The sequence below is a fragment of the Taeniopygia guttata genome, chromosome 2, assembly GCF_048771995.1.
Source record: "Taeniopygia guttata chromosome 2, bTaeGut7.mat, whole genome shotgun sequence".
In the NCBI taxonomy this organism is placed as follows: Eukaryota; Metazoa; Chordata; class Aves; order Passeriformes; family Estrildidae; genus Taeniopygia; species Taeniopygia guttata.
Window position 1 is genome coordinate 30,364,096 of NC_133026.1, and position 15,984 is coordinate 30,380,079.

Sequence of the window (15,984 nt, forward strand, 5' to 3'; positions counted from 1 at the left end):
AAAAAGGATCTTAGTGATAACAGTTGATGCCTGGGCCATGGTGGACAATTTATCTTCCTTGAGTAGGATGTCAGTTTTGCTGCTGTTGCTTATGCTGGTGTTGGAATCTTTTTAGCCATATTTAGCATCATTTACCTCGACTGCCCCACAGCTTTTCTAAGTCAGCCTGCTTCTGAGGAAAAGGAAATGCTTTCTTTCGGAATCTGGACAAAAGCTCACTTTCTGTTCTTCAGGCTTCCTATATAGGGCTTTAGCCTCAAGATGAGAACCTGCTTGCTATGCAACCTCTCCCATCCCCCATTTCCTGCCTGGCTTCATTAAATGCTGATTTGAAGTTGGCACACACTATTCTGGTACAAAAGTACTACTGTGTTCCAGGAACCATCAGAAACTAGTGCATTATTGTCTTTTACATTCTCTTCATATGTCTTCTCCCTATGCGCAAAAAGAATTTTCATTCCTCTTCTTAAATATCTCTGTATGTTTAATAAAAAGAAATAGTGAAGAAAAGCCCTGTCAAGAAAACCTCAGCTCATTTGGGAGCAATCTGGCCTCAGGCTATATTATTTAATGCTAGTATCTGCAAATTGCTAATATCAAGCAAAGTAGAGTATAGGATGTAATGACTTCACTGAATCATTTTCCTGTCTCTTGTGCTTGTATTTGGGCATCATGTTTCTTAGGAAAGACTAGTTTGTTTCACCTATCAGTGATAGCTCATGCGATGAAATTAATGTATACCTACATGGAAGCTTGTATATTTTCCATTTTTAACAGTATAGTTTGTTCTTTCTTCCTCCATGAAACCATTGTAAAATATGAGAAAATTCACTCAAGACACTTTTTCTCCTTCACCTACAGCCAAAGTTCTTCTGTAGACATAATTACAAGTCATAGCAAAATGTTAGGTAACCAATCCTTTGATTGCCTGTGTATCTTCTGCTGCTGTTTAATCCTTTCTGTGTCTTTCATATCTGTTCCCCATTTAAAATTATTTCAAGAGTAACACCAGTCCATAATTACCAGCGCTACAAAGAGATTAAGTCAGTTAATAGCAACAAAACTGAACAAGCCATATTGCTGCAACAATAATTCCAAATTATGCTACATCTACATATAAAAAGTAATTTTCAGACTAGTCTTTCCTGAAATCCTCTGAAGTGGATCACTCAAATGGGTACCAGCTGATTCCCTTTGAGAACAATGACATGGGCTTTGATGGCCTTCAGAGAAAATTGCTGTGTCTTTTTGTTTTGTTTGAAACAAAACACTTTCAAATAATATATGTTCACTTTCTCCAAGTGTAAATTGATTATGACTTGTTCCAAAGTGTTAAACATAATAGAAGTACAAAGATTTGTGAAGCAAAGAGGTTAGCTAAATGGAGACCAACTAAACCAATATCAGCTGTATACTGTCTCTTAGTAAGATTTTAGATTCACAGCCCAACCAACCAGACTGCTGCCATGAAAATTCACCATGCTGTGTTCCTCATCTTCATGGCACATTCCTGGCCATGTGCTCTTGCTTTTCTCTTGTCTGTGGCATTTGGGCTCCTTGGTCAGATGATTCAGTCCACTATAGTTGGAGTCATCAGACTCATTCCACACATCCAGCACTTGGAGAGACCTCTTTTCCTCAGGAAGGTGAGATGCAGGATATCTACTATGTGGGGTAGAATGAATCTAGTTTTGAGTTCTGGACCCCAGTGGGATGTTTAGCATATAGCAAGTTGGCCATGTGCATTAATTTTCTTCCTGTGTCAGTGTCTTGGTTCATGGCTGAATCACCATATAGATTCCCTGATGGAATTTTCAATAATTCTGTGGCATTACTGTAGCAAAAATGTTACTTCTTAGGGTCTTGTATTACTTTGAGAAAGCTACTCTGCAACAAGTTGGGGAGTAAATATTTTGCCTCAAAAGTTTCTTGGCATTGATTCCCCATGTGACAAATTTCCCCATGGAGAATGCCTTTGTGTGATGAACATAGTCAGACATGGCAATGGATTAATTAAGCTGAGCAAAGGAGCAAATAATGTGCAGTAAAAATACTTACTGGGTGGCTAATGCAAAACAGTTATTTTGAACATTACCCCTCTGTAAAACCACTTCTAAGAGCCTGTAGTTAAAGTACTGAGCCAAATACTCATTTGAAACATAAGGCAAATTAATTATAATAATTCTGGGCCATTTGCTACTAAGACTTTCCAAATTTCTTGCAAATACTAGGGGAACAATCTAATTTAAAAAAAAAAAGTTTTGAAAAATTTATTTTCACTTTTTTCACATTGCTAACATTCACATTTCAGAGTTTAAAGGAATAAAACAGTTTCTAAATTATCTTATGTATGTGCTTTGAGGCAGTCAGTGTGTATATAGCTGTATATGTTTATAATTGCAATCCACAACTCCATATTTGAAGCTTAAAATACTTAATTTTGCCTAACTGTCAGAAGAGAGTTAGTAATTATAGATGTCTTATTACTGCCCTTATGCAGGAGTGCACTGAAGCACTTTTTTTTTTTTTGTCCACTGAAACCAGAATTCATTTTGCTAGCTGTTGAGTTCTAGTAAGTGCCATATAAGGAGCTGGCAGTGTCTCGGGGAGAAAACTCAGGAAAGCCAGAATTTGAAGCAAACACTTTTCAAACATTAGCCTTGATTTGTATTGTGGGTTTATTTTATAATTATAAAATAGTTATAAAACCACTATAAAATATTTATTATACTATTATAAAATAATTATAAAATAATTATAAAACCACTATCTTCCATGCCATTTAATATTAAAATTTATTATTTCAATTTTAAAATTATTGCTGTTTTTCATGCATCTCCTTGGATGACTCATAAATACATACATTGACTTTAAAATTTGTTTTCTCTGCTTATATGATGGATTGAGATGCAGAATGTGATGGGAATTTGGTAAAAATAGAAAGGGAATTACTGTGACTGTGAATGAAACATTTACATAGAAGTGGAGAATTTCTTCAGTGAGTATTGCAGAGAATTTGTATTCACATTCATCTGTCACGGATGCACAGACAGTATATGTACAGACATATTCTCCTGAATTTTAAAAGTACAGAATAGTAGAAATGGAAATAAATTTAAGTGCAAAAGGAGTGAGTGCCTTTTCTTTTAAATGTCATCACACCTGGTGAGTTCTGTGGTGATAGCATATACTGTAATCATAGCCCGTTATCATATTTTATATTTTCAGTTTCATTGCAAATGGTATCTGAGATAGTAAACAAGCCATCTGTCCTACATTGTAAGACCCATTCACCGTAACAGCGGTAGTAGTTGATAAAAATAAATTTCTAGTTAATAGGTTTATTATTAAAGATTTCCAATGTTGTTCTAGCCTAAGTATCTTGGTCTGAAATGTATTTAAGGCAAAGGGTTTTCAGAGGGCAGCACTTGCCACGTGCAATGCAGTGCATGACAAAGGTCAGCGTGTGACAGCAAGTACTGCTGCTCACAGCAGCTCTGCAGTGAGGTGCAGCCCCCTTGCCTTCCAGTGACCATTTCTAGCCTCCCCATCCCTGAGGGAGAAGGTGGGACAGAAGGAAAAAGGGTGTGCAATGTGACATGAGGGAAGGGACTAGTAATAGAAGTGTAGGATTGAGTTCCTGCCCCAAAGTGACAATGGTGTAATTCCGAATTGAGTGAAGATATAATGTATTTTGGTTTTCTGCTAACTCTTGCTCTTTCTTTGAGGTTGGATTTAAGTCTGTGCATAGGAGAGAGAACTGATTCCAGTTTTTAGCTCTCTCTATTTTGAGATATTGCTTAGCCAATCCTCAGTTCCAGAAAGGGAAATATAAACAAATTCTATTCCACAATTGTCTTTCACTAGCTCTTTGCAGTCTGTTTAATAGAGAGTTTATTTGAAGAACAAATCAATGGCTACATGAAACACTTTATCATGCTAAAAAAACCTACAAAATAAAAAGCACAGCAGAGTTGGCCTTCGTATGAAAAGACTGTATCCATTAAGGAAACAAAGGTGGACCTTGCCCAAGGTGCATGAAATATAATCCTAGGTTTTCTGGGAATCAACCCTACTTCTTCATTTTCAAAGCATATATTTTTCTCTATAAATGTTCTTAGGACACTGTCATAAATCTAGTTGTTTGGTATGTTACTCAGAAAACACTAAAGTTCTGGGCCTAAAATCACTGACCAAGAAATGTTCTGCCAGCAAGGCTTGTCGTAATTTATATTTCTCAGAGAAATCAAAAGGCGCCAGTGGAGGCTAATCTCTGTTTCTGCAATTAACCTTAATACAGTTATAATGTTCCAAGTTCCAAGATGTGTTTTCCAAGTTTTCACCTACAAGATAGATAAAAATAATGTAAATTAAATTTGCATTCATTTATTATTAATACATATGGCAGTAACAATAATTAATGGGTAACTTCAAAGTTGCAGTGGAATGAGAAAAACGCTGGGATCCCAAACACATCAGCTCTCTTCAACTCTTTCCTAACTTCCAATCTAAAATGAAGTTGTATGAGGAGCAACAGGATGACTGAGAAGGTTGAGCAGTAAAATCTCTGCCTCCAAGCCCCCCTTGGACCAGATGAGGTCCTATGGGGTCAGTGGTGTCTGACACAAGCCAGGAATTGAGCTTGTAGTCACATATTTTCTTCTCTTCATTTCCAGCTTCAGAGCCCAATTTGAAGGTACGTTCAAGATTAAAACAAAAGGTGACAGAAAGGAGAAGCAGTCCTTTACTTAGGAGGAAGGATGGAAATGTCAGTTCATTCAAGAAGCGTCTTTTCGAGGTGACAGGTGAGTAAGGATGGGGAAATTCTGTATCAGCTGCCACAGCTCACAGAAAAGTGGTGGTACTTCAGAATTGAAACTGTTTGCTAAACAAAATAAGCATTTGCAGTATTTGGCCTCACTCTGACAATTCTTGCTTTGACTTTGCATTGATATTTAGTAGATTTGTGGCTTTTTCAACTGATCAGGCCATATCTTTATGCAATAAACTGTTACTAGTCTATAAGACAAATATCTGAATTCACTTGATATATCAGAATTATGTCACACCAAGATGGGACTAAAATACAACTTGAATAAACACATTGGTGTCCCTGTACATGCAATTCTTGTGACAACTTTACACAGTAAAGTGTGAAACTGGAACAGAGATGTGAATATAAGCATGAAAGTTACTAAGTGTTTTCCTGATAAATTATTTCCAGATTATAAATTTTCTACATCTAATTTATTAATTCCATTTGCTGAAGCCTTTATGAGATTCTTGATATCCACTTCCTTAATTTTAGCTGATTTCTTTACCATTTTCACTCTTAAAAATAAGGTATAAAGAAATATTTATTACTGGGGGTCTTTTCCTGATGCTATTGAAAGAGCAGACACATTAAAATAGATGTCTTTTTTTTCTAGCTCTGACAACCTGAAGCCCTTCAGATTGCTGTTATAATTATTAATATTGACTATATGACATTTTAGACCTTTCATAACCCTGGTTAAACATTGTTGCCTGAAATTTTTTCCCCTTGCTCTTTATTCTCTTAATTGAAAATAACTCTTTATTTAAATATCTATTTATACAAAAACTGCTATTTTAATTTTCAAAAAATGAGAGAAAAATTTCTCTGATACAGATTGAAAATACAGTGCAAGAACTTCTACATAGCCAGTTAGTATAGCTGGGTATGGAGTCACTTCAGTAAATAAAAGAGTAAGAGATCCAAGTAACAGCTAGGAAGCCTCCTGTGATGTCAGTCAAAGTGAAAACATATTTTTGCATAAGAACTAAGGCATAAAGAGTAAATAAGCAAAGAAGTGGCTATAGAATATTTGCTGCCACATTTAGACATGAATTACTTCAACTACTTGAGTGCTTTCAAATTTAATGTGCTTTAATTTGAAAGCTATCCCTTGAAAGAGAGTTACCTCCACTAGTAGATTACTCTTCCATCTTTAACTTTTTTAACTGTTTCCACTACCTACATATAATTTATATCAGTGTAGAATTAGAAAAACTCAATACATCATACAACGAGGTCATCCTCTTCTCCATTTGTCTTAGACAGAACTTGGGACACTTTAAATCAAGATAGCATGCAGCCTTTCAAGTCATATTTCAATGTCTTTACATACTGTAAATACTCCTTGATATTTGTGCCAAAGATGTAGTGAAGGTGTGTGTTTTGCCATTAGTACTTGTGTATGTAATGATTGTTCCACAATGGGCTCATTCCCTTCCTAGACAGAAAGGATGACAGTAGGTCTTACCTCTCACAGAGCCAGGACTCTTTACAATTAAAAAGGAATGAGTTTCTTTTTTTTACTCATTACAAGCTCTGTGTTGGTGTCTTTGCCTGATACTGAGTATCATAACCATCTTTGTGGGAAAAATAAATACTAAATTCTTCTTGTATGACATAGATCAGAAGGGGAAAGATCTTTCCTTCTTAGTTGTAAAAAGAAAACCAAAGAAATGGAAGATGAATCAAGAGACTTTAATGTGAGTAAAGAGTGTAACCAATAGATATTTTTCAGCAGCGAAAAAAGCCCTATGCTATAAAGATTGTATAATTAATCAAGATTATGTGTACCTTTCCAGAGTGGAATTCATGTATGTTTAATCTGTTTTTCAGAATCCTCAGTCAGTAGCAGCTCCCCTGGATCAGGTCCCAGTTCCCCAAGCAATGGTCCGACCAGCAGTACAACAGAAACTGAAACTTCAATTTTGCCATCTAATATTCAAGCTGAGGTAAGACTCATTATAGTGTGAATAATTATTCAGGTTTCTAGACCGAAGAGGATGGAAAATTTGACTTGATCATACTCACAAGCAGAGTAATTGGGATACCAGGACACTACAGGTTGACATCACAGTATGTTATATATGTGATATATTTTTATGTATGAGATGCATGTTCAGTAGACTCTATGGTAACAGAAGTTCAGGGAAAAGCAGCAGTAGTGCTACGGGAAGAGTGGAGAAAGCTGTGAAAGGAACATGGTTACAGAATATTACCTTTTGGGATGACCTGAAAGAGGTGCTCAGTGCTGAATGCTGATAAAGAACTGCATACAAAACAGTGGTCTAGGCACTGGTTATCCTAAAACATAAGACCTAAGGTAGTCCCGGGTTCAGATGAATGCTGAAGTAGATTTCTTTAATCACAGTATTGGAGTTAGGTGACTACATCCTTGTCACATCTCCCTTTTATTTTACTGTATCTCAGTTTCCTTATCAGGGCAATACTTCAGCACCGTAAATGTCATGCCAGAATTCTTGAATACTTGTTTTGTAAAGTGAGATTGTAAACGGAAGGAATCTTAACTACTCCTTATACTGTTTCATACGTACGTGCCTATAACAACAGGAATGCAGATGGTAAATCAGTTGTGATAAACCTCATTTAGCACAGATGACATGCCCAAGTCATGCTTTCCCTGGCAATATTGTAAAGGGACAGTAAACTGATTTGACTGAGACTCAAATTCCACAATATACTATATCCAGCCTATACTTACTGCAGTTCCTGCTTTGGTGGCAAGGTTTTCTATTAATTATTGTTTTATGCTGTTTATGTTAGAAAAATTGCATAAGAAAATGTGATTTAACAGAGTTTTAGTTAATGGAGCTGTTTCTCCAGGTCAGTGGCAGGACATTCACCTAAAAAAAAACCTTAGATTGGGCAGTTCAACCTCCAGCAGTGACTTTTCCCCATAATGAATTAATTGTGTGTGTGAACTATGATCCAGGGGGCAGGTGGGTGACCTCTGCACACTGATTAGTAGCCTCTCTCTGGCCCGTAACCAAAAAGAAAAAAAAATTGTATTGATGGCTAACATGTGGTCTTGTCTCATAGCCCCCCATATGTGATTGCAAAGAAATTTTAATGATGCAGAGTAAGATCCATCATTAGGATTAGATCAGATCCTAGTTCAGTGGAATTAAGTTGTGTGTTTTACTACTGGGAATGTTTTAGATAGAAGTTGGTAATATGTGGATGTTGTTATGTGCTATATGAAACAGGAAATCTTATCCAATTGGATCTTTTATTGACTTGAGGATTCTACAAAATGGAAGGGCAGTAATGTCTCAGACTGACATCTGGTGCTCATGACTTTGCATGTTACAGTTCCTGGACACTTGCACCATCAGAAATACATGTAGGTTGGTGAGGCTGGTAGTCTCTAGGGAGACTGGGAAAGGTCATAACAAGAACCAGCAGTTATATTCTGTTTGCTAGTAGAACATTACGTTGCATATTATTTGCCACTTCTGTGCCAGACATCAAAAATTATAACCCCAACCTACATTCAAAGATGCTCAAAGGAGCCTAAAACATTCCTTTAGAAGTTGAGCTCTGCAGGCTGGCATCACTCACCTCACTTGGTGAAATGTGCTAAGAAGCTGAAACTACAGACTTCCACTTCTGGATCCAGTTGGGGATTTCTTTACTTTTCTGGTTACTTGACTCAGTACTGTGGTCCTGTGGGTTCAAACATTTTCCATAAATCTCAGCTTCAGTGATTCTTATTTCAGTGGGATTTTCTTTGGTAGTTTAACAGCAGCCAAACTCCTACAGATCTCTTTCCTAGTTTAGTGTTAGCCAGTTCTCAAAGGCTATACAGGTAATCAATTTTTAATCTGATTCACAAAGTACAGAAGTTTCTAATAATAGGCTAAGTGTTCCAAAATCACCCAAAATATCACTTGTTTTTCTGTAATCCCGTATGACTCACATGGCTGTTGTTTCATAATCATTGTTGTGACATTTGCAGTAAGTGTTGTGCTCATATCTGAGTGGGTGGATAGCCGCGGTTTTCATGGCAGCAAATAAAACACTTTTTGCTGGGGAAAAACAGGTTGCTGTGACAGAGTCATTTACCAGTAAAGCATGAGTCAGTACTGTAAATGATTACATTCCAGTGCATGGACAGAATTAGAGCATTATCAGTAATGAAACAGATTTTTAAACTATTTTTACCACATCCATTGTAATATTGAGACTTTTAATTGGTTTGCTCTCTGGAGCAGACAATCTGGTGGGTAGATGGTTACAATTTTTTGAATGAGCAAAGGTGCACTGCACATGCTGCAGCTTTGCAGATAATCTTTGACTATCACAGTTCCCTTAATGGTACTTTCACTACCATTTGTTAAAACACTGGTCTCATTATATGAAACTTGAAAGTTGAACTCAGGATTTTAATTGCACCTTATAAATAAAATCCTGTTTTTATTAGGCACAGTTGTCTCCAGTATCATCAAGGTTCACTGCAGTAGCTATTTGTCTCCTGTAGCATGCCATACTCTTTCAGGTCACCTGCTGTGCTGGGGCTAAATCTTACTTGCCTGAGAAATGCAAGCAGAATTGAGCCCCTGCACAGCATGTCCCTTGAGTTCAGAGGGACAACCTGCTTTAGTCATGTGAAATGATTAATTTTAGGCATTCACAGTCTGGTCAAAAGCCATTGAAGGCAATGGAAAGTTTCCAGTTGTTGTAACTGGGCTTCAGATCAATTTCTTTCTTCTATTTGTGATTTGGAAAGCAGTATTTCCTGGAATAACACTTGATTATACAGGAGACATAAATTACATATGTGACAGATAAACACATATTTGTTTTGTACAACTCCACAGCCCCATGGTTTTAATACTCAGCTGCTTGAGGTGATATTTGTAAGAAGCCAGTTGAGAAATGTGTTGTTTTCTGACCAGCTGATGAGGTTTGTGTCAAGTATATGTGAAGTGAGTCTAAATCAGTTTTTATCAAAGATCATCCCAAAAGCCTCAAGAAAGGCAAGTGTTAAGTAATTGTGAATATTGAAAGCTGTGACAATTAGCTACACAACTGACAAGTATTAAAGCTAAACCATTTTGTCTTCTCCTCTTAATCTAAACATGTACATATAAACACGCACGTGTAGGCGTTCCTGCCTCTCAGCAGATCCCACAGCACGACCAAAGCACGGTTGCTGATGATTACTTGATGATCATCATGCACTGTTACACTGAGTTCTTGTACTCTATTTTAAGAAAGAGGATAACTCCGTTGATGGGCTATTTTAAGCATCAGTAAGTAGGATTTATGGACCCAAGGAGTGGGTACATGGGGGAGCAAGTAGGGCACGTTGCTCTTTGGGGCAATTTAAACGCCAGTCCACTTCCTCATGGCTGCATGTAGGACGAGGACAGGCTTAGCCATTGTGCTACCAAATTACTCTTTTGGCAAGTCCTGTGTGTACCACCACTGCAAGGTGTTGTTGATCATGTAAAAAGAAAAGCTGCAGCGGGGATCACAAATTTATGCCTCTGGAGGACCCTGCTTGAGCAGGGTGGTTGGATTAGATAACATTCAGAGATCACTTCAAACCTTACCCATTCTGGGATTATGTGATGTACAGAGGACCTTAATTTATGCAGGTGGGCTACTACATTTTTTTGGGAGATGAGGTTAAACTGATGCTTAGGATAATATTACCTGAAAATATTTTAAAAGATCAAACACTTACCCAAATGAAAATGATAGGTTATCAGTGTTAGAAATTAAAGTTAGATGCTTTTACTAATAAATGCCTATGTTTTCTACATTAAACTGTTTTGGTAAATAACATCACTGCTTCTGCCTGATGAAACAATCATGCCTGACCTTAGTGTGGTAGTGTGTTTTACTGCTATACACGCTGTCACTGTTATTTTTATTAATTCAGATCTTAGAAGATAAAAGTGGCATACCAAAAACTAAATTAAACATAAATCTTTCAAGTGGCTTTGTATCGATGCTGCAGTTGCTGCAAATTTGATTATATCCTAGGAGGCACATTAGAGTGTCCTTTTTCACTTAAATATTTGTAGAGTCCCTCCATAATATTGCCACAGTCTTGATACTAAATCCATACTTGGATTTATTCATGGTCAAAGGTGGATGTTATCAAGGCAAGACACAGTTAGCCAGGAATTAATGTAATATACAAGTGGAGCTTCTTTTTTTTCTACGCTATCTATTGACATTCCCTAGGTACCAAAAGAAAATTACCGAGATAGGCTTCTACTGTTATTGTCCCAGTGATAGGTTGTATCTCCAAACAAACTGTTTGAGGAAGGTTATGTTTTGGAATAACATCCTGTGTTTTTGTGCTTAACCACTTTTCATTGATGGTCTGAAGTTGCATTGTATTAGCACGAAGTATTTTACAGAGTTAATTGATATTCCAGGTTTGTCCGGGGGAAAATCTACAGCTCCCCACAACATGCTTGACAAGTTATTATATTTACTTTAGTCAAAGCCCGAGTGTGCAGTATCCCTCTTGGAGGTGGTCTATTATTGGAGTCCCATATGCTTTTTGTTTGGGAAGAAAGCAGTCACTGTGTCATACTGTTACACAGGGTATTCTTTTTCAAGGATGTTGTTCCCTTGGGGACCATATCATGCCAGAGTTCCTAAGTCTAATAAGACCTTTGTAGCTCTCATTGAGTCAAAGTTCTGGGAGGGAAGCAAGAGTTAAACAGAAAATATAATTCAAGCAACTATACTAAACCACATGTTGAAAAATATCACTGTTTAAGCAGAAAGGCAAAGGCTTCAAAAAGATTCCTGATGTGGTAATCTTTTTATATTTCTTCCCAATTAATCTATGGAAATAAAAAGGGTGATCTTTGTAGAATGTCTGGTTTTATTTTAAAGTAATTTAAAATATATCAGCAGTTCCTTGTCCTTGAAAACTATATTACAAATCTTCAAAAGAACTGTTAAATATTTTAACTTGAACAGATTAGGAAAGCTGTGAGGGGTATCTCATTATCAAAGAATAACAGGATGCTGGTTTTGTATATATGCAGAGACAGAGAGAGATAGTCTATTTTAAATGGCAGATGCCTTACTTTCTACACAGAATTTTCATGTTAATGGGAGTAAATAATGTGCCTGAAACATATCCATATCATAATCTGGCTAACAAAACCACATTTTGTACCTTACATCTAAAGTCATAACAACCATGGTGAAGGTTTAATACATCTATATTCATGATTCAGCTGGATATAATCCTGAATTCACTGGATAAATTCCCACTGAGTTTGTTGGAGTGACTGTCCAGTTGATGAGAAGAACTGATGTTGAGTTGATGAGAAGTTGATAAGCTGATCTAGGAATCCTCAAGATTTCAGCTTTCCATGGAAGTTTGATTCATTAACCAAGGAATAATCCCAGGCACTTATCAGCTGTTTTCTTAAGAAAAGAACTGTCAGCATTGTTTTCACAGGGACAGTAATTTTCCGTATCTGGAACTCCATTGGGTTGCAAACTAATGACTGGCACATAATTGACTTTCTGTGTATTGGGATAAAAGCATAAAATAACCTAGGTAAAAAGCTTGGAGATTAACTTTCGTTGGTTTTCCCCTTTATTTCAGCACCTGGTTTCCCAGCAACGCCTCTTAATACAGGATGAATCAGTGAACTTGTTGAGTCTGTACACATCCCCTTCTCTGCCCAACATTACCTTGGGCCTTCCAGCAATACAACCTCAAATCAGTGTAAGTGACCAGTCTCAAGCCTTCCTGCATACATTTGCTTCCAGAAAACCTACTTTCTGATTGTTCTCTTTATATTGTTAGCATTTTGGTACACAAGCAATTCAGAGTAGGAACCAGAGTAGGAACCTCTCTATGCGCTGGGCACAACTTGAAAGCAATGTTCATTCTTGATCTCAAATAAACAAATGCCAATGTGGATCTTAGCTAAATATGGGCCACATGCATTGCATTCATGCCAGATAACAGATTTCAGATGTGGCAAGAAGTATATAAGGAGATTTTTTAGTAAAAATGTTTAGATGATATGAGAATTTCTACCGATAACTTTTTTATGAGATTCCAGTAATGACCTAAACTATGCTGGAACATTGTAGGAGAAGAATGCAGTATTCCTCTAGCTCAGTAAAATACCCGAAAATTTTGCTACTTTCAAAAGGTACAGCAGGTACATTTACCTGCTTTCCAACAACAAAGTAAAAAGACTGATATGTGGGAGTGGGTATCTTCTATGAAGAAATTAGGGGTTGTAAGCACAGGTTTCAGTGGAGGTAAAAAAATTTTTAATCTATACAATCCACAATGGTTTGTAGTAATGCTACTTAATTGCAGTGCTAACTGTAGTTTCAAGTCAAAATTCCATGTTATTTTATGGTTATTTCAATACATTTACTGTTCTTAGCAGTAATATATTGCTGCAATCTAACATTTTACTATCAGGTACAGAACCTTGCAAAGAAAATTATGTAAACCTGAAATCAGTTGTCTAGAAATACTAGCAAATTATTGTTTTTGAAGGATGGAAAAATTGAACATCATGAAAAGTAATGCTTATTTTCTCAGAGGATATAATCAAAATTTTCTTAGCTATTATACAAAAATATAACTAGTTTCAACTAGCTTCAAAGTAAATTTACAACATTAAAAAGAAATGAAAATATGTTTCCTTTGCTCACTCAAATCTTATAAGCTTTTGATGTGGCCAACTAGCACCAAATATTACTTTTGGCATTAGAAAAAACAAAGGGATTGATTTATACAAGTAATGTTTATATCTGTTACTAGAACAAGCAGTTGCAAATTGAATGTAAAGCTTACTTTGGTGTTTGTTTTTCAGGGGAGGGAGATAGCAGTGTGAAGTAAGCATATACAAAAAAAAAAAATTGGTGAAAACCTTATTTTAGAATTTAATGGAATTCATATTATCAGAGATACTGTTTTTACTATGACTTACCATAAGTGGTTATCTGCAAGCCTCAACGTGCATATTTCTGTTAGGTTATTATTCTTACTGTAAGAATTGTTATTCTGCTTTAACTACCGCTTCAAGATTTTTTTTTTTAATAGGCAAAGAACAAAGTAATATAGAGTACATCTGCAATGATGAAGGTCAAAAACTTCCAACAGCATTAAATCAATAACTGTGCAATTTATAAGGCACTTCAAAATGCCACACACATAAAGCAGCTCTTGATGATTCTGTAGATGAGAGTTTAATTGTACAAGTTTACTTTGCAAAGGGTAAAACTTACATTTGTGCTGTCCTTCAGGGAGTCAGGGAGTGCTCCAGGAAAAGTAATAGCTTCCCACTACTACAGGTAACTATTTTGTTTTGCTGATTGGCTTGCTGTGTGATGGAGAATTACTTGAAAAACCAAGCCTTGCCTATTTCAAACTCAATGCAAACTATTTCCTCTGATCCTCTAGTTTCCTGTGCAGAAGGCTGTACAAAGGCCTTTAGGATTTTAAGGATAGGTCCTGTCCTTGCATTAATAATGTTCTAACTAGTAATTCCTTATGCTTTGGCTTTTATTGCTGGTTATTTTTTCCACTGGTTTCAGTACTCAGTTTCTCACAGTGTTACATTTAACTGGCATGTTCTTCCTTTTCATCTTATGGTCAAAGTGTAAGTTAGGGATAAGGCCATCTAATAAGACCATCTATTCAAGCAGAGGTATAAATGACCACTTACTTCTCTGAAAAACAGTAACCAATGCTGTTATTCTTTGACAGTCTTCGTCGTCATTCAAAGAAAAGCAGAAGGGGGAGACCCCATCACTAAGACAAGGAGTGGCCTTGGCCGGACAGTATGGAGGAAACATTCCTCCATCATCAACTCATCCTCACATTGCTTTGGAAGGAAAGCCAAACAGCAGCCACCAAGCTCTCTTGCAGCATCTGTTACTGAAAGAACAAATGAGACAGCAAAAACTTCTTGTGACTGGTAATGATCAAAGCTCTGGCAATACTTATTTAAGATGTTTTTAATGACATTTGTGTTTGGTTTGAACTAAATGCGGTAATACAAATGCCATACATCCTAACTCTTGGGAAAAGTGGAATGGTGGAGGAAAAAGGGACAGAATCTTTGTTTTCCCTTTTAGTGATTCTGTTCCAGTCTGTTAGCCTGAGAGAATTCAATGATTACAGAAAAGAGAAAATGATTACTTCATCACATTCTTTTGCAGCAGCTGAACTTCCCAGCATGGCGAGGCACGTGATGCACGTCCCACTGCATCCGTGCAGATGCAGAGTTCTGCAATACACACCCCTCTTCTTAGTGAAAGTTTCTTTCGTGTTAGTACTATTAGTTTATTTTTTTTTCACAGAGGAGTGAAATGTCCCTGTTTTGCAGGAGCGGTTCCTCTTCATCCACAGTCTCCTTTAGCAGCAAAGGAGAGAGTCTCACCTGGCATAAGAGCTGCCCACAAACTGCCTCGTCACAGGCCACTGAACAGAACCCAGTCAGCTCCTCTTCCTCAGAGTACCTTGGCCCAGCTGGTCATCCAGCAGCAACATCAGCAATTTTTGGAGAAGCAGAAGCAGTACCAGCAGCAGATCCACATGAATAAGGTGAGTTCCCAAAGTCAAGACTTTCCAATAAATTTAAAGGTGAAAACTAACAAGAAGATTAGTTATTGGTGCCATGTCATCATGGACAATAGAGAGGTTCTTGCAGGAGTATAATTTTTGTTTATGCGCAGTTGATATATACATTTCTATGGATCTTAATTTTAAGATTCTGAAATAGGCTACAAGTCAACAAAATAGAGTTTTACCTGACAGGTGTTTTCCTGTTGAATGGTAAATTATGTCTTAAAAATTGATGTGTACTTCTGAGCTGCAGCAATGACTCCACTTGCTGCTTTTGAATTGTATTGAAACTTTTCTTATTGTGGACCAGAATGCTGCATAAATAGGTAACTCATTTGAACTTAAATCAGCTTATTGAATGGCTGGGTTTATATATGAAGCTTACTAAACATCTGGACAAATTTTTAATCAGTGTTTATCAAACTGACTTTTCTCTGTGAGTAATATGAAAGTTTGTTACCTATATGGTGATACAAAATGACCATATAAGGAGAAAGAGAAAAATGTCCCATTGCTGGTATGTGACACAGAGTTTAATCATGTAGTACAAATTCCCTCTACAGTA

General features: G+C 36.7%; 1 protein-coding gene across 18 annotated transcripts in view; it reads left to right on the forward strand.

The window, feature by feature from the left end:
- Positions 1-15,984, forward strand: part of HDAC9 (histone deacetylase 9) — a 458,175-nt gene that overhangs the window by 246,060 nt on the left and 196,131 nt on the right. For 10 of the 18 annotated variants that reach the window (XM_032746695.3, XM_032746701.3, XM_072925577.1 and 7 more), the window contains 6 exons: positions 4,677-4,805; positions 6,650-6,765; positions 12,426-12,548; positions 14,096-14,143; positions 14,559-14,769; positions 15,181-15,398. In XM_032746695.3, the coding sequence (XP_032602586.1) occupies positions 4,677-4,805; positions 6,650-6,765; positions 12,426-12,548; positions 14,096-14,143; positions 14,559-14,769; positions 15,181-15,398 (845 nt within the window). The remainder of the gene's footprint in view (positions 1-4,676; positions 4,806-6,649; positions 6,766-12,425; positions 12,549-14,095; positions 14,144-14,558; positions 14,770-15,180; positions 15,399-15,984) is intronic. The other 8 variants (XM_032746699.3, XM_072925578.1, XM_032746696.3 and 5 more) reach the window with 1 other exon arrangement.